General features: G+C 37.3%; 1 protein-coding gene across 16 annotated transcripts in view; it reads left to right on the top strand.

Annotated features, from left to right (window-relative positions):
- Positions 1 to 26,574, top strand: part of CADPS2 (calcium dependent secretion activator 2) — a 576,693-nt gene that overhangs the window by 475,139 nt on the left and 74,980 nt on the right. For 6 of the 16 annotated variants that reach the window (XM_025379676.1, XM_025379678.1, XM_025379674.1 and 3 more), the window contains 3 exons: positions 3,859 to 3,962; positions 12,325 to 12,481; positions 25,822 to 25,963. In XM_025379676.1, coding sequence (XP_025235461.1) covers positions 3,859 to 3,962; positions 12,325 to 12,481; positions 25,822 to 25,963 — 403 coding nt within the window. Of the gene's footprint in view, positions 1 to 3,858; positions 3,963 to 5,956; positions 5,966 to 12,324; positions 12,482 to 25,821; positions 25,964 to 26,088; positions 26,209 to 26,574 lie in introns of all 16 variants that reach the window. The other 10 variants (XM_025379667.1, XM_025379663.1, XM_025379668.1 and 7 more) reach the window with 3 other exon arrangements.

Raw genomic sequence — 26,574 nt, 5'->3', positions numbered from 1 at the left:
TCTAATTTGCAGAATGCTTGTGAGGATTCAGAAGAGTATGTAGGATTTATTTTTTTCTGTATACTTTAGTGATTTAAAATAAGTTAAATAGTCTAAACTGAAACAATATTGTGCATTGTAAAATGTGCAAACATGCAGAGTTAGGCAAAGATTCAAATAGTGCTAGTCCCTAGCACTAAAGTGTGTAGGAGAAATAAATTCCTAATCTTTGATACATAAATAAATTTTATTTCCTTTCTCTTTCTTTATGAAAAACATGTTATACACATATATGAGTACATTGAAATAATGCAATATTAAAGTGCAACATTTATGGGAGGTATAGATTGCCTCAGCTAGAAGGAATTTTAGAAATTATCTGGTTCCGTGCTTCTTAGCATCTGTTTGGTTTATAGACAACTTTGAGAATCTGATGAAAGATGTGGTCTTTCTCCCTCACCCCAAAAATGCTTCTACACACAAAAATTAGTACATAATTTAAGGGGTTCAAAAACCCTCTGACTCTCAAACTTAATACTCTTCATCTAAAAATGGAGAAATTAAGAAAGATAAGTGATATGCTGTTGAGGCTTAAAAGTTATTTTGAAGACATTTTTTGACAAAGATTTTGTTTCTGAAGACTTTTTCTTTAAGAATTTCAGAACTAAACACTTATCAGTTATTTGAGAAGTGTTCTCAGACTACAGCTTCATCTTATCGTGAGCATGCATTCTTATCCACCCTCGATGTGTTAGATACAGATGAGCTCTTTGCAATCCCATGCAAAGTTAAAAATTTGGGGTATTGATTGAATTTTTTTAACATTCTTTTCTTCCCATAATTATTCTGCTGCATTCTCAGTAAACATTCATTAAATACCTGCCATAGTCCAAAGCCTGCACAAGATAACTGTATGAATGAGACTCAGTTTCTGACTTTGATCTAGTACAGTTTAGCAACAGACTCATGAGCCTGTAGTCGGGGAGCTCAAAGAGAGGAGCAACTCATTCAGCCCCAGAACTCTGAGAAGGTCCAATTTTAAGTAGCATTAAAGTAGAACCTTGAAGCAGAGTAGCAGTTTGTCAGCCAAAGATTCAGATAGCCTAACTCCGCATGTTTGCAGATTTTACAATGCACAATTTTTTTGTTTACTTTAGAATATTTAACTTATTTTAAATCACACTTATGTGGCAATGTACTTAGTGCTAAAATATATGGGATGGTGCACTGAAGACCCATTGCCTAACTTCATCAACCGTGCATCATCATTCTCTGAGCCATAAGGTCTCTAAACATCAGAGTCATAATCCTCTCTGGCCTGCAAATTCTAGCCATTCAACAATGTCTCACAAATTATTCCTTTGGAGTGTCTATGCATCTTTCCCTTCTTTTCTATTCCTGGTATCATCTTTCCATAGTTCACTATTCTACTAAACCAGACCCTCAGGATCCATGTCACACACCTTCACCAATCCTTGTTGGACACAGCCACCAAATGCATTTTTCCTAAAATTAATTTATTCTGAGGCCCTGCTAATAAACATTTGCCCCTGGTTATTCGTAGGATATAGTCATCTCATCTACTTATTATTTTACTTAAAGTCGGCCGTAATCACCCATCATTCTTAGCACATTCTTACTTCAGCCAGGCAAGTACAAGAGCCCACATGTTCAAGTCTCACCACTGCTTTTTAGCTGTTGCATTTATCTCTTTGAGCATGTTTCCTTATCTATGAGTTACATGAATAAAAAGCAAAGCTGCTAGGAAAATTTGTGTGCTAACATGTGAGAAGTGCCTTGGCTTGTGCCTGACACATACTTGGCTCTCAAGAAAATGTAATGTTTCTTTTTTTTTTTTTTTTTGAGACAGAGTCTCCCTCTGTCACCCAGACTGGAGTGCAATGGTGCCATGTTGGCTCACTGCAACCTCCGCCTCCCTGGGTTCAAGCGATTCTCCTGCCTCAGCCTCCTGAGTTGCTGGGATTACAGGCACCCACTACTGTGCCCAGCTAATTTTTGTATTTTTAGTAGAAATGGGGTTTCACCATGTTGGCCAGACTGGTTTCGAATTCCTGACCTCAGGTGATCCACCCGCCTGAAGCTGTAACATTTCCAACAGTTGTTATTATCACCTTCCTCCAAAATGCACCCCATCTGTGTCATACAATATTTCTTCTCTAAAAATCCCTCCTCCTCTTCCCCAGGTCATTTATTATTTCTTTAAAACCATGCTTCAGGCTTACCTTCCCCTGATGTCTCCCCTAGACCTGCTTTCAGCAGTCTTCCCTCATATTTCCTGCATCACCAATAGGTTTGCCTCCTGTTGCTTCCAAACTTTTCCTAGGGGCCTTCTCTTCCTGACAAAACTAGAACAACTAGAGTGGCCCCAAATAAAGTAGGTTGTCATGCAAAGTCATGAGCCTCCTTGACTTCACGCTTGTTTGAGGATGTTGAAATGTTCATGAAACAGATGAAACGTTTGATCATTCATGTCTACGGATCTTTTCAGTAGTGATTTTCTGATTCTGAGTTGAGATTGGAAGTATGTCTCATACTGCCTCCTACTTCCTACAGCCAACAGCATTGTAGGCACACTTGACTATTGGGTGTTTCACACTGATATTTTTAAAGAATTGTTGTAATTTTCTAACCTTGTCACAGAGGAGCAATGGCTTTCCATTCTGTAGGGGAATATAGTAGGAAGTATATATGGCTTAAGGGTTGAGGGATGTGAACCCACATCAGTACATTGCACTGTGTCAGAGCTACATTGAATGTATAATGAATATTTAATGAATAAGCACCGATCATAAGCAGTGTTTCACTGCATCATTTTACATCCCTTGAGAATACGTTAGAACAGAGCAACTGAAAGTGTCTCCTCCAAATTTAATCCTGAAGTTTTAGGAAGAAGTAAATCAAGGGAAAACTGTTGCAGGGAAAAAAAAAATGGCCTTTATGTTCCCCAGAAGAATCTCTTTTACTGAAAATTTGATTTTCTTTCCTCACAGTCTCCTTACTGGGCAAAGAGAAAGAGCCTATGAATCCCAGACAACATTTATCTTTAATGTCCTTATTGGGAACTGATCTTTACATTGTTTTGAAACAGTTTCATTACACAGGGCCTCTTTAATTTCTGCCAGCTTGCTGAATATTAGAAAATAACTACTTTGCCTTCTCTGTAGCAGAATTTCAGGTAACTACATTTAATCTTATTGTGGTCTCCCCTTTTTATACCAGTTCAGCTTACTGCTGAAAGAACCTTCAGCTTCAAAGAACACTTCTGCCTTCCTCCCCAACAACCCCCTCAGTTGGAAAGGCGGAGTGGGATGGTGGCTGGGAAATAGGGAGGAAATCAGTCAGTTGCCAGCTGTCAGAGTTGTTTTAGGTGACTTTGTACTTCTTGAATTTAAGATCAACATGAACTATAGACATTTCAGGCTGGGAGTTTAAATAGCAACAAAAAAGCATGGGTTTTGCTAATGCCAGGACTGACTCATCTGGTGAGAATGGTATTGTACTGATAATACAATACAGAGAGAAAGAAAAGACTGTGGTATCTGCTCTCTTTGTGTTGCTGACCTTGAGGAGAGTTATAACTTGTTTGTTGCAGAAGTTGAGCATCTAATGTGCTGATGCACCTGTTCTAATATATTAAATGGCAAAGCACTTGCAGTTCCCTGTCATTGCTTTGTGGGTGAAATATTTTCTGCAATCTGGTGAACTGTCTTTTTTTTTTCCTAAATAATGTATTCATTTGTATTTCTTGTATTTCTTATTTCTTATTCTATTTCCACATTCTAGTCTCATCATTACGTCTTCAAAGATGTTTGGCTTTTTATTTTCAAGGTAACATGATTATGATTTTTTTTCATATAGAGACCATGAACCAAGCATCTCCTGCTAGAAAGCTGGAAGAGATTCTTCATCTGGCAGAGCTCTGCATAGAAGTCTTACAGCAGAATGAAGAGCATCACGCAGAGGTGATGACCTGTTTTCACTGTAGTATAAAGCTATATGTAAGGCTTCGCCATGGTGGTGGCTACACTGAATAAGTGGCCTGCCCATAGTCTTGAAACATATCTGAATATTTAATGAATAAGCACCAATGATAAGCAGTGTTTCACTGCATCATTGTAAATCCCATTGCACATTCACATATGAAAACGTATGTGAATTTTCTAAAAACCTAACTCCTATATATTACAAAACAATTGTGTGTGTGTATGATTTCATGTTTATCCCTGACAACAAACACTGATGGGATCTGTGCCATGAGAACTTAGCTTGTCAGTTATTGAAGAAGGGGGGAAGTTAATGACCACAAGAGGACTTACAATGACCCTAAGGCAATTTTCAGAGCTACTCTGCAGGAAGAGATTTTTATTTCCCAAACCAGGGGGTAATTTCCACTGGGCTTTGCTTTTTTTTTTTTTTTTCCTTTTTTTTTTTTTGTGGTTCTGTATTTGCTGTCTCATTGGTAATAGCAAGACTGCAGCATCAAAGGAAAGAAATCTCACTCTATTTCTCTCATAATTCCATAAATAGTTTGCCTGCCTTTCATTGAGAGCAGTTAGTTAACATTGAATGCAGTTAGTTAACAGCAAGGGCTACAGAAAAGTCCTGTAATTAATCAACCTGCATTGCCTTCAGTCCGAATGCGTAACTGGTAAGAGTCAAAGATAGAACACAAACCTGTCTTACAGTGCTGCATCACGTGCTTTTCCCCCTATGCCATGATTGCTTTGGTTTAGAAATGTAAGTTAACGTGAAAGGGGAAATTTTGTGATACACTATAAAACAAAAATTTAGTAGAAGACATTCATAATTGTATGGTTGATAACTCTAGGCTTTCATTCTTAATATCAAACTTCTCACTTTTTAAAATTAATTTTTCATCAAACCTGGATTGTTTATAATTTTTTAAAGTTCTAATTACATCTTAACATTCACTAAAGATCTGGAGTGGCTTTTCACCAGGCAAACTGCTTATTCTGAGACTTAAATTCTCACTCTTTCTAATAGCCATGAGTTTATTAACAAAAATGAAAGAGTTTTCTGACTTTGAGTTGGGTGGGGAGAATGTGTAACATTAAATAAATATAATAAATGTCAGTGCCCTGACAGTGCTTTTATTCTTGAGGAAGCACATGAAATGAGCAAGAATAAAAAGGACCAAATACATATGAGTTTACAGAATTTTTGTATTTAATGAAGCCTAGTTCTAAAAAATCTAAGAAACCACAGGAACTGCATTTGAAGCCAATTCATAGAAAAGAGTATTCATGAATCCTTACTATAGGTAACTAAGATTTATTGTATCTGGTTATAAATACGATATCTGGTTATAAATATGATCATTCAAAACATCTGCTTTTAGCTCACACTGTGGAATCTAGTTTTTAGCTTACATCTGTCATGTGTGAACTTGTTATGGATATTTTATTTTAAACTGAAGAAACAGCTGCTTCAATAATTTGAAATGAATTCCCAGGAGGTTCTTTTCTAGGCTGGTACCACAGCTATGTTACAATGAAAGTGATTATGCGATAAAATATATGTATGTTTTGTCTTTGTCTTTTGTTAAAAGGCATTATTATCAGAGTATTAGGATTTTTTGAATTAAAAAATCTATTAATAATTGAATATTCAATTGCAGTGTATATTTCAGCAAAGCAGGTATATCTAATATTCTCAAATATTTTACAAAAACTAAAAATTAAATGTTAATTATACTTTGTGCAATCACTAAAATGCTCATCAAAGTATAATGTATCCAAACACAATTAAAATGTATATATTATTTACCCACAAAATACAGTTGACTTTATTAAATAGAGATAATCATTATTCATAAATATCACTATACTATATACTGAAATATAGGACTATTATGATGACCTTGTTTAAAAATGTTTTGTAACACTATGGCAATTGTTCTACTCTGCAATGCTTCCAAATTCTTGGAAACCCTCAGGGAAGAGAGGTGAGTAAAATGATTTCCACTATTTTATTAGCATAGGATGCCTCTTTTATGTGAATTTAAAATACAATCTACTCTGATTGTAGTTCATTTTAAAGCCAATTAGTCCTTTCTTTGAAATTGCAGAGTCTGTTTTTATTTGAATGTGCTGATTTTTGTCATACTGTTTTGTGCATGTATCTTATTAATAATTGCATGCATAGTTACTGATGGTCATCTAAGTAAAACATGACTGAAGGGATGTTGATATTTGGTTTGTGTCTTTGGTTGTTTTATGTCCTTAAAAAAAAAAAAAAAAGAAAATCTCACATTTTTTCTGAACAATTTTGGGGAGTGAATTCGTCTGATTCCAGACTGACTTCCAGAGTGAATTGGTGGATTGCATTCTGCACTGATACTTATTTTGCTGTATGTTCAAGCTAGAGTTCCTTTGCTCCATGAAAGAGCACCTGGCTCAGCCCCCGTAGTGGAGGTTAATGTATCTGTCTCAAAGAGACCTTCAAGTGGCTCGCATGTCAGCTCCCTTTATTTTCATTCTCCCTCTCTCCACAGTGGCAGTTTACTTTTCAGGGCCAAGAGGTTGTTTCTATCCTTCAGCAATTTCTCAGTTAAGCAGGTTTCATGTCCTTTAGATCTTTGACAGTAACTTCTTAGGCAGTTTTCCTTTCTCTTTGAAGGCCTCTCAACCTCTCTTCTCAGGCTTTTCTGCAAAATTCCTATGTTTTCTCCTTAGAAAGATAGTTTAAGTTCCTTTCCAGAAAATCTTTAAGGCTGCCTCCACATTTCAGTGACCAGACCGTCTCTGACCAGATATTTTACGCAAACTGATCTGACCACTCTCCATCCAAAAGCCCCTTGCTTTGACAGCGCTAGGAGGTGTCAGATGCCTGCTGGAAAAGCCATAGTCCCTCACCATTACACCCCCCCACACACTATTATACTGATAAGAAAGCAGACTCAGGAAAGTTGAGCAACTTGCCAGAGGTGCACAGCTAGTGAGTGACTGGGTGAAGACTCAGGACAGACTCCAGACCTGGACATTTTCCAATAAACCACATTGCTTGCAATTTAAGTAGAATGGCAGGAGTGATTGTCCTGCCTTGGTTCTGCTGACAAATTTGAACCTCAGCATTGCAACAGGGATGTAGATGCATGGGGTAGTGATCACAGTGCAAACCTGGTGATGTCCCTTTCCATTCTGTCATTCTCTTCTTTCCTTGTACCCTAGTGTATATCCAAGGACTCTGCCTAAGGGGGATGGATGGAGTGCTGAGAATATCAGTAGAAGAGCTGAGAGGGAGGGACCATGAAAAATATGAGCACAGCTCAAGTCATTACTTGGTTGCTTATTATTACAGCAAAATATTGACTTAAGATCCTTAAAATATTTTAAATATGATGTAATCCCCCATATCCCTTCCACCATAGGCAAGAAGGTTGTTTGGCAGTAGTTTGGTATTTGTAATGCAGACAGCTCTCAGTTCACTGCAAATGGTTGATTCATTTGCTGGGCTGCTTCAACAAGAGCCTGGACAGTGAGAGTTCAGTGTGAACACACATATTTGTGTATATGTGCATTCCCCTAAACATCAGTATCTGAACCAAATTATGCTTCTGTTTGGATTCTAATGTAAAGAGAAAGGGTATTTAATTTTTTTTAATTTATTTTTGTTTGTGTGTATCCTTATTCCTCTCCAACTGGCATGCATGCCTGCCTAAGAAATATATTGAAGTGTTGTTATACAAAAGAATTGACCATGAACAAAATCGATGTCCTGTCTACTAACTAGATTATAATAGTCTCAACAGTTGAAATGACCTCAATTATACATGGTTTATATCTGGATAGTCAGTGAGATAAACCTTTTTTAGGATAGGTTTAAATTTAAAATTATATTAGCCTCTGGATCAACAAATAGCCCTCATCTTGGAAGAGGATGACCAACAAGTAACTTGCATATGGCTCAGGTATAGAAGTAGAATTCCCTTTTCAGCAATGACTCTCAAAACCAATTGCATGAGCATGAATGCTCTACCAAAAATGTTTGTTCATTATTTACTGATTTATAATATATATGAATGAGGATAATACTTTACATTCTCATATGTTTTGGAGCATTTTCAGCTCATCATCTCACTTGGTTATTGCTATATCTATGCTTATCAACCTGATTATCAGTGAATCACAGGAGTTATAAAAAAACTTATGATTAGACAATAGGTGTCACCTGTTCATTCTGTCCGTCCCTTAAGAGAACTTAAATATTTTAAGAATCTGGCCCTCAGAATCATGTCCCTATATATGTGAATATGTGTGTATGTGTGTATCAGGGGCAGGGGATACTATAGACACTGGATTGTCTCTAAAGCCTTTAGGATCATCTACAAGGTACAGAATTGCAAACTAATCTTGTCTTGGGGAGTAAATAGGCACAATATACGTTTCAAAGTCAGACTCAGTGTTTTTGCTCATTTAGGCAGCCATCCTCCTTTTTGTTTTAAATTATAAATTTTTATTATATTTTGAGGGTAAAAGTAATCAAGGCCAGGTGCGGTGGCTCATGCCTATAATTCCAGTACTTTGGGAGGCTGAGGCAGGTGGATCTCCTGAAGTCAGGAGTTCAAGACCAGCCTGGCCAACATGGCACAACCCCATCTCTACTGAAAATACAAAAATTAGCTGGGCATGGTGGTAGGCACCTGTAATTCCAGATACTTGGGAGTCTGAGGCATCAGAATTACTTGAACCTGGGAGGCAGAGGTTGCCGTGAGCCAAGATTGTGCCACTACACTCCAGCCTGGGCGACAGAGCAACACTCTGCCTCAAAACAAACAAACAAACAAAAAGTTATCAAAAGCCTCAGGCTTTAATAAAAATTAGAAAAGATATAAAGAAGTCAGACCATAAATCAAAAGATATTAACAGTGGTCTGATCAGCTGAGGATGGATGGATGGATGGATGGACGGATGGATGGATGGATCGATGGATGGATGGATGGATGGAGAGAAAGATGGCAATGTGCCATATGTGTCTCTCTTAAGAATACACTATATGTTTAAGAACTTGATCTCTAGACTCCAGCTGACTTAGATTCAATCACTGCTTTGTTATCTACCAACTGTATGACTTTGATCAAGTTATTTAATCCCTGTTTGCTAACCTATAAAGTAAGGCTATTTGTACCATCTACCTGAAATAATTGTTTGGGGGATTAAGTAAGATGATGTTTATAAAACCTTTAGAACAGTACTTGGCACATAAACACCATTTAATTCATGTCGGACATTATTTTTAAAACACATAAACTCACATAAGATTTATATGAATTTCAACACATATTTGTAATTACTGATTATGGTAGTCAATTATTACATTTGTACAGCAATAAACTTTTGTATTTGTTTGATTGCCACAACAATACTGGGAGAGGTTAGGGCAAGTATTGTTATTGCCAATTTGCAAATAAATAAATGGAAATCCACCCAGTGAACTGATTTGACCGTTATCACTCAAGTATCATCACTGAGTTCAAAGGCTCAGTACTCTGCATCTAGGTTTAGGGTTCATTTTTACCTGCCACCATTGTAAACTACATTTACTGAAAAAACAGGCTTTCCAAGTATTGTCAGCCTGCCACATATTTGTATTGCTTATTTGTATTATTAATCCTGTATAAGTTTATTTATCATTAGAACTTTGGTAGGAAGTTGTTTGTTTGTTTGTTTTAAGACAGTGTCTCATTCTGTCACCCAGGCTGGAGTGCAGTGGCACAATCTTGGCTCACTGCAACCTTCACCTCCAGAGTTCAAGCAATTCTCCTGTCTCAGCCCCCTGAGTAGCTGGGATTACAGGTGTGCACTACCACGCCCAGCTAATTTTTGTATTTTTAGTAGAGACGGGGTTTCCCCCTGTTGGCCAGGCTGGTCTGGAACTCCTGACCTCAGGTAATCCACCCTCCTTGGCCTCCCAAACTGCTGAGATTACAGGTGTGATCCACCGCACCCTGTTGGTAGGAAGTTTTATAAGCTGAAGTACTTAAAATCAAGGTTTGTTTTATATTTCCCTCTTAAGCAAATTAAACATTGCCTTCTGCCTCTACCATCTCATTTACACTAGTTAGTGGCTTAGCATTAGAGCCAAAAGAACTTTAACCCAGATAATCATGATTTCTGTTTAGTACCCTGTAGACAGATGCATTGCTGAGAGAGGTTTTCTCCTCCCTTTTGGAGTCCCTGATGCTGTTGAACCTCAGCCACCCCACAGGAAGTAATACCCTAGGGAGGGAATTATACAGCCCCCCATCTTCCTACCAACCCAGGGAAGGATGGCAAGAAAGAGAAGGGGACAGGTGGTAGACCAGACCCTGTATTCTCAAGGTAACTGCAACTGTTGCTTTCATTTTCAAGGACAGTGATTGCTTAAAGTGTTCTGAAGCCATCATTAGGAGAAGAGGCGTTCATCACAGATTGGGTTATATTCATTAAGAATAGCATCATCAGGAGTACAACTTGAGACATAAATATATACTTCTGCAAAACAATGAAATGTTCCAGTTGATGGCAAAATCTTGCTAACCTGAAACTGTTTTGTAAAAAAAAAAGAAAAAAAAAGTGTATTCCATTTTATTTCATTGCTCATCCTGGCTTTGTCTTCCAAGTTAACTTTAAGAAGACCTTTAGGAATTTTTTTCAGAGTCCTGAAACAACCTGAACTAACATGACTGTTATTTTCTTAGTTTTAACCTTTTGCAAAGATATTGGTTGTGAACTGGAAGTGAGATTTTGAAAATGTCTCTTTGCAGGGCTGCATTTTTCTGTGCTGCTCTACTCAGAGTTGGGAATCTCAGGTTCTTCTTTTCTTTGTCACCACTATAGCTACAAAAGATAGGCGCAAGATCTGTGTAATAAAATCATTTATACTTTTTTGTGTGTTTTTACATTGTATACCCATTTTGTCAAATATTTAACCAAAAAATATTCAAAGGTAATATTTGCAAAAAACAATATGCTCAATTTTTCATGCGTACCATTCCCAACCAGTTTTCGCATTCATATATTAGTCACAGCATTGAACCAGGCATTAAAATGTCCCAAACTCTCAAATCTATTATTTATACTACACTGTTCTTCCTTAAGTCATCCTTTACCATCTGCTTATTAATTACATGGCAATCTTTTTAGTTACTGATTATTATTTTATATCTATTATTTTAAGGCCATATTTACTATAAATGTGAAACATGAAATTTTTATAAACATGGAAAGTTCCTTGGAAAATAGTGTGTCAAAATTTTGCAATCCCCTTTTATGTGATTTGTATCTTCCTGTTATAATCCAATTCATATTTGAAGCCAGGCGCCGTGGCTCATGCCAGTAATCTCAGCACTCTGGGAGGCCAAAGCTGGCAGATCATTTGAGGCCGGGAGTTGGAGACCAGCCTGGCCAACATAGCGCAACCCCATTTCTCCTAAAAATACAAAAACACTAGCCAGGCGTGGTGGCATACATCTGTGGTCCCAGCTACTTGGGAGGCTGAGCCATGAGAATCACTTTAACCTGGGAGGCAGAGGTTGCAGTGAGCCGAGATCAACCACTGCACTCCAGCCTAAGCGACAGAGTAAGGCCCTGTCTCAAAAAAATAAATGAAATGGTAACTGGCTGCTGAATGGAGAATGGATGTGAGCAAATACTTTTCATAAAGAGCAATTTGCAATGTGTGAAGGCTCTAAAATACATACCCATTAATCCAGTAATTATTAGAAGTTTATCCTAAGGAAATAATCAGTACTATATTCAAAGATATTTATGTAAAAATATTTACTACACTATCATTGAGAATACCAAAAAATTGAAAACAGCCATTTTAATAGGGTAATAGGTAAACAAATAACAGCATATCCTTATAGCAGAAGATTATGCTATTATATTAAAAGTGAAATCACAGAAAAACATTATAAAGTGTGATACCAAATATTTCAATGTTTCTATTCACAGAAAAAAAAAATTGAAAGTAAATACACCAAAAAATTCAGAATAGATATGTTTAAATTATGAGATAGAAATAATTTCTCTTTTTTGTTTTATATATGTTCTAAATGTTGTAAACTAATCATGTATTTCTTTTATAAAGGAATAAATGTCCTTGTACATTTTAATTCTGTTTTCTGTTTCATTCATCAGTGCCAAATGTATGATTTTAATTTGTACCTATAAAATTTTCCTCAGGCTAAAAAATATTATAGTTTGTGTATCATACCTGTTTGTGAAACTAAGACATGTTATAAAATATTTTCAACTGGCACAGTACTTGTGCATGTTTCTAAAAAGTAATGTATTTCTCTATGTTTTTATCCTTTTGTAGGCATTTGCCTGGTGGCCTGATTTATTGGCTGAACATGCAGAGAAATTTTGGGCTTTATTTACAGTAGATATGGACACTGCACTAGAGGCTCAACCACAAGACTCCTGGGATAGTTTTCCTCTTTTCCAACTGCTTAATAATTTCCTCCGAAATGACAGTGAGCATTTGCGTTTTCTTGAGTATGTGAAATGGGGAGGGGTGGGAGAATGTTGAATGTGAATGTATTTTTACTGTGCCCTAGCACCAGCCTGACAAGAGTTCACATGGGTAACATTCAGGTTTGCTCAACCTGCCCGACTATGTTAGGCCAGAGACTAAGGGAGCCCGGGGACACTCCCACACTCCACTGGGCTCTGAAGGTACTCTCATTCCCATCCTCCTGCCTTCATTGAGGTCTGGTAACCTAGGCATCCTTCTTTATGAACCTTATTGTACTTTATGAATCTGAAAATCTTTAAAGGCTGACATTTCAAAAGTACTTGAGAACATTTACATCTCTGAAAGACACCTTAATTCATGATTGTAAAAATCATGTTATGTTAAGGCTCCTACTTAAATCCATTGTGGTAATATTGCTGGCCTGAGGGTCGGTTCATTTCTACAGATGATAGGCAGATATTGCTATGTGGTATGACTTGCTCATTCAACATTTAGAAATTAAGGAGAATGTAAAATCTCTCTATTGAGACTTTTATTCTCAATTTAATAATAACTTTTACATTTATTCTGGTAGATGGTCTTCTAGCAAACAATACAAACTTTGTTTTTTATCAAGATTTTAACATACAGATTCCTAGGCCTTTCGTTGTAATGCTTTTTTAAGTTTCACTTAGTCTCAAGTTTGGTTACCACTGACAACCTTTGTTTCAACACTTGAAGTGACCATGGGGGTCACTAATTCCCTACTGAATAAAATTATTGTCATGATGCACCAAGGTGAACTCTGCCTCCTCCTAACCTCTGATTCTGACCCATTCTCTTTGATCAATGCAACAGTTGTCTTCTATCATGTATTTTCTTCTGCCACTCTTTATTCCCATATAAAACAACTCTGTCTTACAATAGGGTTTTCATGCCCATTGCCATTCTCATCACCGTACCCTGAATAGACCTCACTCCATTTCTCAGTGTTGTTCTGGAGTGTGGTGCTCAGAAGAACACAGTGCTCACCATGTGACCTGAATAACCAGACCCAAATGAGAGGTGCCTTGCTTCCTTCTTCCCTGTCTTCCTGCAGCCCATGTCTGCTCTGACTCTCCAAGGAACTTCTTCATGCTGTTAATACATTTAGAACTTGTTTAAAACTATACTTTATTTAGAACATTTTGTATGTTAAAACTGCATGTGCTTTTGCTGCTCTCTTCCCAGAAGGCCACTGCTATATCTTTCTGGTTGTAAACCTAAATTCATGTTTTTATAGTTGTGTTTGTTTAAAGAAAAAATCTTTATTGGTTTTGTTCATGGCTCTAGTCCAGTCTTTCTTAACTTCCTTTGGTTGTTCGCCCCTTTGAGTCTGTGATAAAACTGGGGGGGGCGGGGGAAATCACATAGATATGAAATTGTTTGTAATATTGTACTTTCCATGGACATCCTAAATTTAGGACACCAGGTTAAAAACTTCTGTTCTAGTAAGAGAGGCATCATGTTAGAATAATTAACAACATGAGCTTTGGTGCCAGACAGATTCACGTCTCTCTGTCACTTACCACTTGACCTTTGACAATAGCTTAACCTCTCCAAACTCTAGGTGCTGTATCTATAAAAGAAGGAAAATAATAGCACCAACAGTGTCTTTGTCAATGAGCATTAAATAAGATGATAACTCACATATAATAGATGATAAATAAATATTGTAGATTTTGTTAGTCTTATTCATTCTCCTATCCAATTTCGTTTCATTTCCAAAGATGCTATTATAAGCTTACAATTCCTACCTTAGATTCAACCATAAGGCCTGCTCTCAGTGGTTGCTAATAAACCCACATGCAATTATCCATATGTGAATCATTCATTCTGCAAATTATCCTAAGCCAGGTGTTTTGTTTTGTTTTGTTTTGTTTGAGACAGAGCTTGCTCCATCAGGAGCAAGGCTGGAGTGCAGTGGCACAATCTTGGCTCACTGCAACTTCCGCCTCCCAGGTTCAAGTGATTCTCATGCTTCATCTTCTCAAGTAACTGGGATTACAGGCATGCAACACCATGCCCAGCTAATTTTTGTATTTTTAGTCGAGACAGGGTTCCACCATGTTGGCCAGGCTGGTCCCAAAACCCTGACCTCAAGTGATCCACCTGTCTCAGCCTCCCAAAGTGCTGGGATTACAGGTGTGAGCCACCACACCTGGCCCTCAGTCAGTTTTTAAGTTCCAATTTGGTTCCCTCCTGCCACCTAGCCAATGTGGAATGACTGTCTTCCTTTCCCAATCTTACATCATCATTCATTTTCTGCTATGAAATTACAGTCAGGTTTTTAATATTATCTTAAGACAAATGTATAACAATAAACCTGCTACCAAAAATAAGTATATATATATAAGGCATTAAGTTCCCTAAATGATAATAAGTAAGTAGGATGTTTTTCTTTTGTTTTGTTTTTTGTTTTTGAGACGGGAGTTTCTTGGGTTTTGTTTGTTTGTTTGTTTGTTTGTTTTTGAGACAGAGTCTCGCTCTGTCTTCCAGGCTGCAGTGCAGTGGTGTGATCTCAGCTCACTGTAAGCTCCCCCTGCCGGGTTCATGCCATTCTCCTGTCTCAGCCTCCCAAGTAGTTGGGACCACAGGCGCCCGCCACTACGCCCGGCTAATTTTTTTTGCATTTTTAGTAGAGACGGGGTTTCACTGTGCTAGCCAGGATGGTCTTGTTCTCCTGACCTCGTGATCTACCCACCTCGGCCTCCCAAAGTGCTGGGATTATAGGCATGAGCCATCGCGCCTGGCCATATGTAAGATATTCTTTAACACTGTTTTCTCCATTTGAATGAAAACTCAAGAATCAAACATACTTAGATGTATGTTGGGGATTATTTAAAAATGAGGCATTTATTAATGTTCACCATCAAGCAATTAGTTAAGATGATGAATATTTTAGCATATTCAAAATATTGTAATCTATTTTGTAGAGAAAACAAAATATGTTGTGGATTTCTTGCAAGTTCTGTTGGAGAACTTCTACTACAATGAATTAATATTTTTTGATGATATTCCATTCATCTAGAATGAATGGAATTACTTACCTACAATGAATTACTTATCTACAATGAATGGAATATCATTAATTTTAATGAATTAATATTTTTTCATATTTATTTTTAAGAAGAGTTTTTTCAATGCAAGTGTAAATTTGTGGGGTAATAAATTAAAACTACATAATTTTCATAATTATAACTATGAAAATGTAATTTTCAATCATATTTACAAATATTTAATTCACATATAAATATGTTTTGTATTTCTCTCCTGATTTAACCATTTCTATACATTGACTACATATCATCTTGTGCTATTTTGTTGTACGGTACTTAGTCAAAATAGAGAAGCATTTAGTACTGATCTCTTTTGAGCACTGTCAATTTTGAGGGTAAGTCTAGGTCTTGGCTTTTATTTTATCATGATTTGCAGATTTTAGAAAACCTGAATTATTTCTGAGAAAAACAGCTCCTCCATGTAGAGAGGTAAACCGAAAAGTTCCCTAGTGTCATACTTTCCTTTTGGTACTGGGAGTATGGTGTTATCTGGGGAACTGAAATAAAATGCAATGACTTTTATGCCATACTCACAAGTTTCCATCCAAAATCAAGACCACTGAGTAGTTGATAAAACATAATTCTTCTAACTATTAATATCACCCTTGGTGATACGGAAGACCATTGTTAATAATTGTGTGTTTGTTTTATTACATTCCTTAGATACTGAGTGATTTACTGAATTCAATCCAAATGTTTAATGTCAACCTGCAGCTGCCCCCAAATTGTCCTTTTGGAAAACTATGGGAAAATGTTGAACTTCTATCCTTTTAGTACCCCTTGAAAGAAAAAATCTTACAATGAGGCCACAGCATTACAGTTTTTACCATGTTGACCCAATTAGAGTTATTGTCTAAGTTCCAAATAATTACAATTTTAACTAGCCAGAGGTAATAGGACAGAGAGCTCTGAATGTCCAATATTAGGAAGGGAGTTAATTTGTTGAAAAACAGTGCTTGCTTACATAGGCATAAGTCTGTGTGTGTGTGCATTATACAAAACAGGCTATTAATTATATTTAGATTTTTAAACAGTTTGTGATTTATTATTAATAATGTTGAATATTTATGTTTGCTTTCCCAAAATTTAAAATTGCTAAGACCTCTCAAACTAATGGACATATTAGTTAGAATTCGTACTTTATTAGTGGTTTGAAAACTTTATAGCTGAGTTGGGCGTGGTTCATGAATAATTCAGATATCCCAATTGGTTACTTATCTTCCTTATATTAAAATTTTTATGCTTTGATGTTTAAAAATAGCTTTTTATCTTTTGGAGTATGGAAGGGATCTTAAACAAAACTCTTCATTTTCTAGCTGAGAAAACCTAATGCCTAGAGGCAGGAACTCGGGCGGGGGCTTGACAGTAGGGAGTTAAGGACAGAGATGAGTCAGAGCCTGAGTACTGTGTCTCCAGTTCAGTCTCATTTCACTGTAACAAAAGCAGATTCTGTGGGCATTGATAAAACACCTTTTTAAGGAAGACAAAAGAGTCCTTGAACTTTTATTTTTTAATGAGAAAATATTTATACGGGCATTGTGTTGTAGGGGGCAGAGGAAAGGAGTTGGTTAAAGAGTACAGAAAGGATGAGATAAAGGTATGTGTGGTCTTAGCATGTATGTTAGGAATCATCTGTGACAAGACTGCTAGGGACTGAACTAATTAGGGAAGGTTCAACACAGCAAATTCGGTTTCTATTTTAAGGAGAAAAAAAAAATCTATCTGGGGTGTGTGCCTTTCCTTACAGTTAGCCGTGATTAGGGAAAGTCATAGCTTGGAGAACCCTTGGAGATGAAATGTGGAGAACCCTTGGAGCTGAAATGTGGTTTTCCTCAAGGGAAGAGCACCAGCTGCACCACAATTTTAGCAACTGTCCCCAATCTCCCACCCCTCACAGACTCACTCACTGATTCCCAGAGCAAGACTGATGATGAAAACAAAGCCTCCATTTCTGGCCAAAAAAGACCGAGCTCTCACTTCGCCCTCTACCCTGCCTTCATCTACCCCAATCTACTCCCCTACTAAAGAGGTAATTTAATGGGCTATCAGTTTAAATGGTATCTAAGGAAACAATTTTGAAGGAGAGCTGTATTAAAATTGAGGGAAGATAAATGTTTTCATAATGAAGTAATTAGCACGATGGTTCAATGATACTGGGTGACTATAAAGCTAGTACAAATAGATTCTACCCTTGCACGCTATTTCCACAGTTGTTCTGTCAATAATAGATAAGGCAAGTGACCGCGTCTAACAAATGGAAGCCATCTGCAAATGGCACAAATCATTTCTTTCAGCACTACTGAAAGGCAAACCCTTGGAGCTAGTCACCTTTTAATCTGTGGATATGCTAGCAAGTGGCAAATGACCATTCTATTGGGAACTGGTTCCCAACTGAAAAATACCACGGTGCTGCTTCTTTAATTAACAGCCTTTTCACATTACTAGCACATTAAAGCCATCCCAAAGAACACCCGTGCTTATATAATCAATGTCACAGCGTCTCTGCCTAAACGAATAATAAATGTTCCTGCTCTATACTAAGTGAAAACCTATTCTCCAAGACTTTCACCTTCATAAAGATGGGCTCATAAAAATCGAAAAAGGAAAAATTGGAATGTGGTCTCATGAGGATAAAAAGGCTAGTGTTAATAATTAACAAGGAGAGTGAAGTGGAGTCAAATTAGCCATAATAGAGCCCAGAGTGACTGGCAAAGTCACCTCTCATTATCAAAAACCTCATTAAGAAATGAAGAGGTGGAAATCCCGCTGGGTTATTCTCACACTTAGGCTGTATCAGAGATTATTTTTCAGATTTCTTTCAAATGAAGGACTGTTAGGTCACCATATTGTATATTAGGTTAATCTTCAAGCTTTGAAATATGGAAGGCTGACACCTGCGTGTTATTCTATTTCAAGTGCTTAAATGAGCTGTGCATCTGAAATTCACGAATTGGTGTTTATAGATATATCTGGATATACATATACCAGGGACAATGCAGAAAGGGTATAACATCTAGATTACAGCAAAGCTGTGTGTGCCAGCTTAGTTTTATAAGTATGCACTTTACAAATGATGAAATAAGGGCCAAAATGTGAGAATATATTTAACTCTAATCCCCAGAGTTGACTGAATTCAAAATGGTGTGTCAGAATTTGTTTTACTGACCAGTATGGTAAAGGAAATATAAAAGCAAGAAGTCACTACCTTTTTCCCCTCAGTTGAATTCCACAGTACTGTTCTAATTTCTTTTTTTGTTTTTGTTTTGTTTTGTTTTGTTTTTTGAGACAGAATTTCGCTCTTATTGCCCAGGCTGGAGTGCAATGGCGTGCTCTTGGCTCACTGCAACCTCCGCCTCCCAGATTCAAGCGATTCTCCTGCCTCAGCATCCCAAGTAGCTGGGATTACAGGCATGTGCCACCACACCTGGCTAATTTTTATATTTTTAGTAGAGGTGGGGTTTCTCCATGTAGGTCTGGCAGGTCTGGAACTCCTAACCTCAGGTGATCTGCCCGCCTTGGCCTCCCAAAGTGCTGGCATTACAGGCGTGAGCCACCACGCCCGATCTGTTCTAGTGTCTTTACTACTTGTAGACTTTTTAAAAATTTAAATCTGCTTTTTATATTTTCAGAGGGTTTAGTGGCTTAAAGATAATAACCTACTCTAAAATGCCAATGTGTTTTTTGTAACAGATTAACCAGAACACCTGTAACTTCTGAAAACCGTGGACATCAGGAAACCCACCCTTGAGAGAGTTATTGATCATGATATAGCTGTACTCAATCATTCCCATTGATGGGGCAAGTATTGTGGGACATTAACTCAAAGATTAGAAGGCTGTGCATAGCTTGAGTAAAATTACAGACTTTTCTATTTGCCTTTAATATTACATAATCTCATTTAAAAAAAAACAAAACAGCATGAGGACTGCTGGACCATAAGACTTCTTTGTTTATCTTTGCCTTATTAGCTTTGGTTAGGATTTATATTGACTTTTCTGAATTAATCTCACACGAAACAAGTGCTTAATGCCTGCAGTTTACAAATCCTAGGTCCCTTGCAAATACATGGATAAATAAGAAATGATTCCTCCCCTTGAAAAGCATAAAATCTAGTGGAGGATATGCACACATATACACAGATAACTTGATGCAGTTGATTGTAGAAGTATAACTTAAATTATGTGTACCATCCTATGAAATTTTTTCATTATAGTTTTAAACTTGGATTTGTTGCCCAAAAAGTAAGAAACGTTTAACAGCTGTGTTCTATCACTTCTTGTCACTTTCTCTCCCTAGATAGATGTATATGTGTATGAATATATATTAGCAAGTGCCACCAGGGAAAAGGAAGAGCTGGGTATGGTTTTAGGGGTTACTATGCTAGTTAATGTATACATTAATATTACCAAACTATAAAATTACTTATCAACTTTTTAATTAAAAGGACAATAGAATCCAATGTGTTTCCTAGTCTACTTAAATTGGATGCTCTTGGAGTTTCCGTTAGGAGGTAGATTATTATTGATATTTATTCAATAATCAGACATTTATTGAGTGACTACTTAATGTGCCAGATTCTTAGCTGGGTGCTATTCCTAGATCTCAGGGAGGGATAAGGCGGTTGGGGGTGGGTTGGGGGGAGTGAGAGAGAGGAAGTAGGTGAGTGTTTTCCTTTTACATAATGCTGTTCTAGACTGCAGTTCTCCTGGCTTTTCTCCTGAAGCCCATATTCATATTTCCTGTTTCTGTGATGGGAGTCTTCATTATATGCATTTGTCAACATGAAGAGTGACTTATTAATTTTCTTAGTCCACTGTGCTTGCTTTGCTTAGAGTTGATACAATTTGTAGTCTCTTAAATAATTGTTTTATGGCAAAGTCTGTTGATTTTATTGTGGTTGGTATTGTCTGTTTGTTTTGCTGGTCATGAATTACCTATTTCCTTCTGAAATGCCTAATTTGAAGTTTAAGGAGAAAAATCATTCTTTCTGGTAATCCACTAAAGCTGGCTAATTGGAAGAGGATGAGCACTATAAAATTAGATTATATGGGTTCAAGAGTCAGCAGCATATTTTTACCCTAAAAACAATATATGAATTCTTTTATTTGCTTAATCTTTATTTTACCCAGTGATTACTGTCTCAGTAATTGTTATTAATTGGATCATAGTTTAAATTTAAATTCTCTGTTGAAATCTTACTACTAAAAGCCTATGACAAGTACTTTTATAAATGTAAGACTTTTTAGTATGAAAATAATCAACACTAATTTATTATCGGGGATTTTCAAAATAATTGGGCATATTACATCCTGGGTTTAGCTTATATTTAAGCCATTTGTTTTCTTTTTGCCATTTCTAATTGTACCATAGGGCTCGATGTCATTGATGCCTCATTATTTTCTAACAAGGTGATATTTGGAAACATGGAATCTTTTGGGGAAAAAAGTTATTTTTTTATCTGAAAAGTAGGTGCTGCTTTTCCCCTTAGATGGTAATCACTTTTTGAGACTCATTCTGAGCAGCTCTTTTCACCGCCACATACTTGGGTATGGTGTCAGAAGTGCTCTCGGATGAGGCCACATTAAGAACTTGCCTCTTCCAATGAACTGTTGTAATGGGTGCTTTGTAAAGGCTTGATTTGGACAGGTGACAGCCCCAAATCATAACCTATCCTTATTAAACCATATGGAGAAGATAGAAGCACTTACTATGATGCCTCAGGCTACATATTAAGAGGGGCTTTTGACAGTGTCTGATAGGAATGGAATGCAAGCTGCCATATGGACAACTAAGGAAGGAGCATACATTTACATAGACAAGTGTAGTGTAGTGTGTGTTTCTGTAGCTTGTCTTTGGAAACCAAATATTCTCTTTCCTTTCTTTCCCCCTCTTTGTGTATTTCTCTTTATTTCTCCTTTCTTCCCTCCCCCACCCCTCCTCTCCCTCTCCCCCTCCCCTCTATCATTTTCTCTTTGTCTGTCTCCCCCATTTCTCCCCCACTCCCTCCTTCCCCTTTCTGTCTAATTACCAAAGAAATAATACTGCCAATTTTCTAAAGCTTTCAAATGTGGGTTTATAATTTGATTTTTTTTTCAAATAAAAAAGAACTTTTTGCTGAATTCTGAGCAAACTTTTGGCTAGAATTTAAGATTTTTTTGTAGTTCATAGGAAATATAGGTAATCTTCATTTTCTTTAAATCCTGCAGGATATTTGCTATCAAGATTCATAACTGACCAGAGAAAATCCTTTCTTTGCCACATTCATTAAAATAAGGAACATGAAATAACCAACTTTCATATTCATTAGAATTTTTAGCAGTCTGATCTTGTACATATGGGTTAAAAATAGAACTTGTGGCCGGGCGCGGTGGCTCAAGCCTGTAATCCCAGCACTTTGGGAGGCCGAGACGGGTGGATCGCAAGGTCAGGAGATCGAGACCATCCTGGCTAACACGGTGAAACCCTGTCTCTACTAAAAAAAAATACAAAAAACTAGCCGGGCGAGGTGGCGGGTCCCTGTAGTCCCAGCTACTCGGGAGGCTGAGGCAGGAGAATGGCATAAACCCGGGAGGCGGAGCTTGCAGTGAACTGAGATCCGGCCACTGCACGCCAGCCTGGGCAACAGAGCGAGACTCCGTCTCAAAAAAAAAAAAAAAAAAAAAATATATATATATATATATATATATATATAGAGAGAGAGAGAGAGAAGTTATAACCATCTTATCTAATGCTATATATTTTAAACAAAGTATGAGGGGTATATACAGGCCTCAATAGGTTTTATAGGTGTCATTTAATACAATCTTCTGAATAATAATGTAGTAATCTTAGTATTCAAGTATTCATTCATCCAACAAACATTTGATTACTTGCTCTGAGCCAGGGACTTTTCTGGAACTTAGAATACAGATATAGTTTCTGCCTTGAGAACCTTAAATCCTTGTAGGCAGCGAGAAATATGTCAGCGAGAAATATGTCAGCAAGAGAAGATCACTTTTATAACAAAAACCACAGTGGAAACCTGTCCAGGGTAGAGAGTAAACAAGAGAAGCCAGTAATTGGGCAAGGGGACAGCAGAATGAAGCATTTCTAGAAAAGATTTGAGGAGCAAGTGTATATTGAATCATGAAAATCATTATGACTGTACCGCGGGAAATGAAAGGTAAGGCAACAGAAATGAGCTGGAGAAGTAACTTGAAGACAGATCTTGGAAAGCTTTCCATACCATGCTCCGGCTTTTGAAGCTTGTCATAATGATCCACTAAAAGATTATAATCTTTAGAGGTGACATTCTTAGTTTTATATTTCAGCAAGCCCCTCTGCTTATGATTTTGAGAAGATGGATTGGCAGAGGAAATATTAGGATCCTAAAGACCAGTTAGGTTATTATTGCATTAATCAAGACAGGAGATGAGAGGGCTGCACTAGTGCAACAGCAGTAGTGATGAAGAGAGCATGGTAACTTACTGAAAGATACTAAGAATATAAAATACACCAGTCTTGATGACTAATTGGTTGTCAGAGTGAGGAATGGTAGTTTTATAGAGGTTAACATGGAGTTTTTATATCAAATCCTGGTTCTATTAATGACTAAATGATCTCAGACAAGTATCCTAAACTCTCTATGCCTCAGTTACCTTATTGATAAGTTTAAAAAAATAGTTCCAGCCGGGCGCGGTAGCTCACACCTGTAATCCCAGCACTCTGGGAAGCCAAAGCAGGTGGATCACATGAGGTCAGAAGTTCGAGACCAGCCTGACGAGCAAGGAGAAACCCTGTCTCTACTAAAAATACAAAAATTAGCTGGGCATGGTGGCACACGTCTGTAATCCCAGCTACTCGGGAGGCTGAGGCAGGAGAATCACTTAAACCCAGGAGGCAGAGGTTGCGGTGAGCCAAGGTCGCGCCATTGCACTCCAGCCTGGGCTGCAAGAGCGAGACTCCATCTCAAAAAATAAATAAATAAATAAATAAATAAATAAATAAATAAATAAATAAATAGTTCCTCCCTTGTAGAGTTTCTGTGATGATTAAATGAGATAAGGCACAGATAGGACTTCACAAAGTGCTTGGTACTCCAAATATGCTAGGGAAGAGGAGGAGGAAGAAGAGAATGAGAGTTCTTAAGTAGAGACCCAATAAATGCAGATATCAGTATCTTTTTTAAATTTGAGTACTATAGTGAATTAGATGGTTTGAATGAGAATATTTTATCCTTAAAGTTTAGCATGCTTATTTAGGTGGCATTTGATGAAAGTAACTGAATTTTTTGAGCTGTAGTACCTTCTAGCTTGATGATTGAATCTCCAGGAATAAATAAAGCTTCTTTCAGTGTGCTAATGAAAACATCATTAAGATAACATTAGTCTCCTAAATAAGACACCTATCATTAAGTATGATTATCGTTCACAATTTAATGGGAAATATTTTAGCATATAGCTGAGCTGGGAAAAGATTATTTAGCCACAAAAAAATACTAACCCATATCAATTAGAGGTAGAAAAAAATCTGTTGTATTTCCTTCTGTGTCTAGAATTACTTCCCATACCAGTTTATGTACCTGTAGTTGTCCAGCCTCTGACAAGTTTCAGAAACTCATAAAGTAACATATCGAAGACATCTTCATATACATGCCACAGTGATAAACATCATATCCTTTGACCAAGATCTAAAACACTCTTAGGCTTTTGGGATATTTTTGCCCTGAAGAAGATAGTGTAGGAAGTTGTCACAGTGAGTATTTTATAAGACACTGCTATTGGACTTGCTAGTAATTAGATATAGTAATGATACGCATATATAGCTATTCAGATCCATAAAAGTGGATGAGATTACTGACTTTTCCCTAGCTTCTACCTCTTCACCCTAGTCAAAGCCACTATCATCCTTTACCTAATCTATTGCAGTAAACAACTGAGTACTAACCTTTTTCTCTGTTTTCACCCCTGGCTACCTAGTCCATTTTCCACACATCAGCCAGAGAGATCATATCATGTCACTCCTCTGCATAATCATAAGCATCGTCAAGCTTCCCATCACAGCCACTACGAGCAACACTCCTTACTCAGTCCTAGGATCTAGACCCTGCTGTGGGCTGCCCCTCCCCCTCCCTCAGTCTATTGCAGTTACTCTGGCCTTTCATCTCTCTGCAAAGACCCAAGCTTATTCTTCCCCAAAACTTGTTTGCTAGCTGTTCCCTCTACCTGGAAACCGCCCCTTTAAGTCTTCCATGGAAGGTTCTTCTGTCACTTAGATTCAACTAAAGTACCATCTCTTTAGGAATACGTTTCCTGACCAGACAGTATATTTTTAAATCCGCACATTTTCACTTTGAGGGCCACAATGGGGCTTAGGGCATGTTCTTTGAGAAATATTTACAATTCATGGTATTGTCATCTAAAATAAATTCTTTATTAAATATTACTTAGCATTACTTACTGTTTTCCTATAGATGCTCTGTTTTTTCATGGTGCAACTTAGGCACATACTCACCTATATTTTAATAAAATTGTATCATCTGCATAGAAAACATTCATCGCCTGAAAAAGGTGAGTGTACCTTGCCCAGCAGCCTTGTAGCACAAATTCTAAGACTTCTGTCACTACTTTAGGTAGGATGTTCCATGCTATCATTTATTAAAGACAAATGGAAAACTGAAAAATCCATGTGATATGCTGACTGTTTTTAAATACAGATATGCAAAATTGAATGACTAAAAAGAAAACTCCACAAATAACTATAATGTTCATGAATCAAAATAGATATTCCCAAACCCACAGACACCCTCCTGAGTGAACAAGAATAGCTTTTACAAGTAATCAAGCTTACCTCATAGAATTGAGCACTTTTAGCTCCTTTGTGATACACAGCATAGCACAGAGGTTGTAACTCTGCTTAATTGCTGTATTTACATGTGTCGGGACCTTCAGGGGAGCTGGCAGCTCCCTTGAATTTCCAGCGAGTGGTCATGTGCCTATGTGTTAAACCTCTTAGAAAATAAAAACATACCACCTGCCAGGAGAATTTTAGAGAGGTATTATCTATTTGTGTTTTGACAGTCATATATAGAAGGCTAATTATACTTTTTGATCAGTTTCCATGATCTGATATTCAATATGGGGGATATGATGTACTCTCATCTGCATTTTATCAGTTCTTCTGTGTCAGACTCTCTCAGGAAATGTGTTTTTTTTTGGCCTATATTTTCCAAATGTCTGATATTATCCCTCTGACAAACACTGTTTCTGCTTGGCTATTTCAGCACTTCTGTGTAATGGAAAATTTCACAAACACTTGCAAGAAATCTTTGTACCCTTGGTTGTCCGCTATGTGGATCTCATGGAGTCCTCCATCGCCCAGTCAATTCACAGAGGTTTTGAGCAGGAGACATGGCAACCTGTCAAGTAGGTATCTTACCTAGTGTCCGTAGAGCACCTGCCTCTTCAACCTTGACCTTATGATTTTACACATGGCCATCTGTAGTTATCGCTTATGGTGGTCCCTTCCCACGTTGTTTGTTTCTTTACAGGAATATCGCCAACAGTCTTCCCAATGTAGCTCTTCCAAAAGTTCCAAGTCTGCCTCTTAATCTTCCACAGATTCCTAACATTTCTACTCCTTCGTGGATGCCTTCTTTATATGAGTCCACGTGTGTATTCCTCACTTATTTCCTGGTGATGTGTTAGCTGGTGCATGGCCTGGGCTGTGTTCTGCGCAGATGTGTTTAGACTGCATGGCATTTATTATCGTTGGTTGAGGAATACTGCTTTTTTTTTTATTTAGAGTTTTTTAAGCTAGTAAGCTAAGCTTAGCATATCTGTAATGAAAGATGTCGATTAAAAAGAAAAAATACACTAGTTTAATGTAGTTCATATGTAATATGTGGGATAGGAATCATTTGGTGACATTCTACCCTAAGTAAATCATTTGGTGACATGGTACCCTAAGTAAAATAACCAGAGTTCTCCTTAAGTATAGGCATTTTGAGGATTCTTAGCTCCAGCTTTATTACTGA

The sequence above is a fragment of the Theropithecus gelada genome, chromosome 3 (genome assembly GCF_003255815.1).
Source record: "Theropithecus gelada isolate Dixy chromosome 3, Tgel_1.0, whole genome shotgun sequence".
Classification (NCBI taxonomy): domain Eukaryota; kingdom Metazoa; phylum Chordata; class Mammalia; order Primates; family Cercopithecidae; genus Theropithecus; species Theropithecus gelada.
This window is presented reverse-complemented; position numbering and strand designations above follow the sequence as displayed.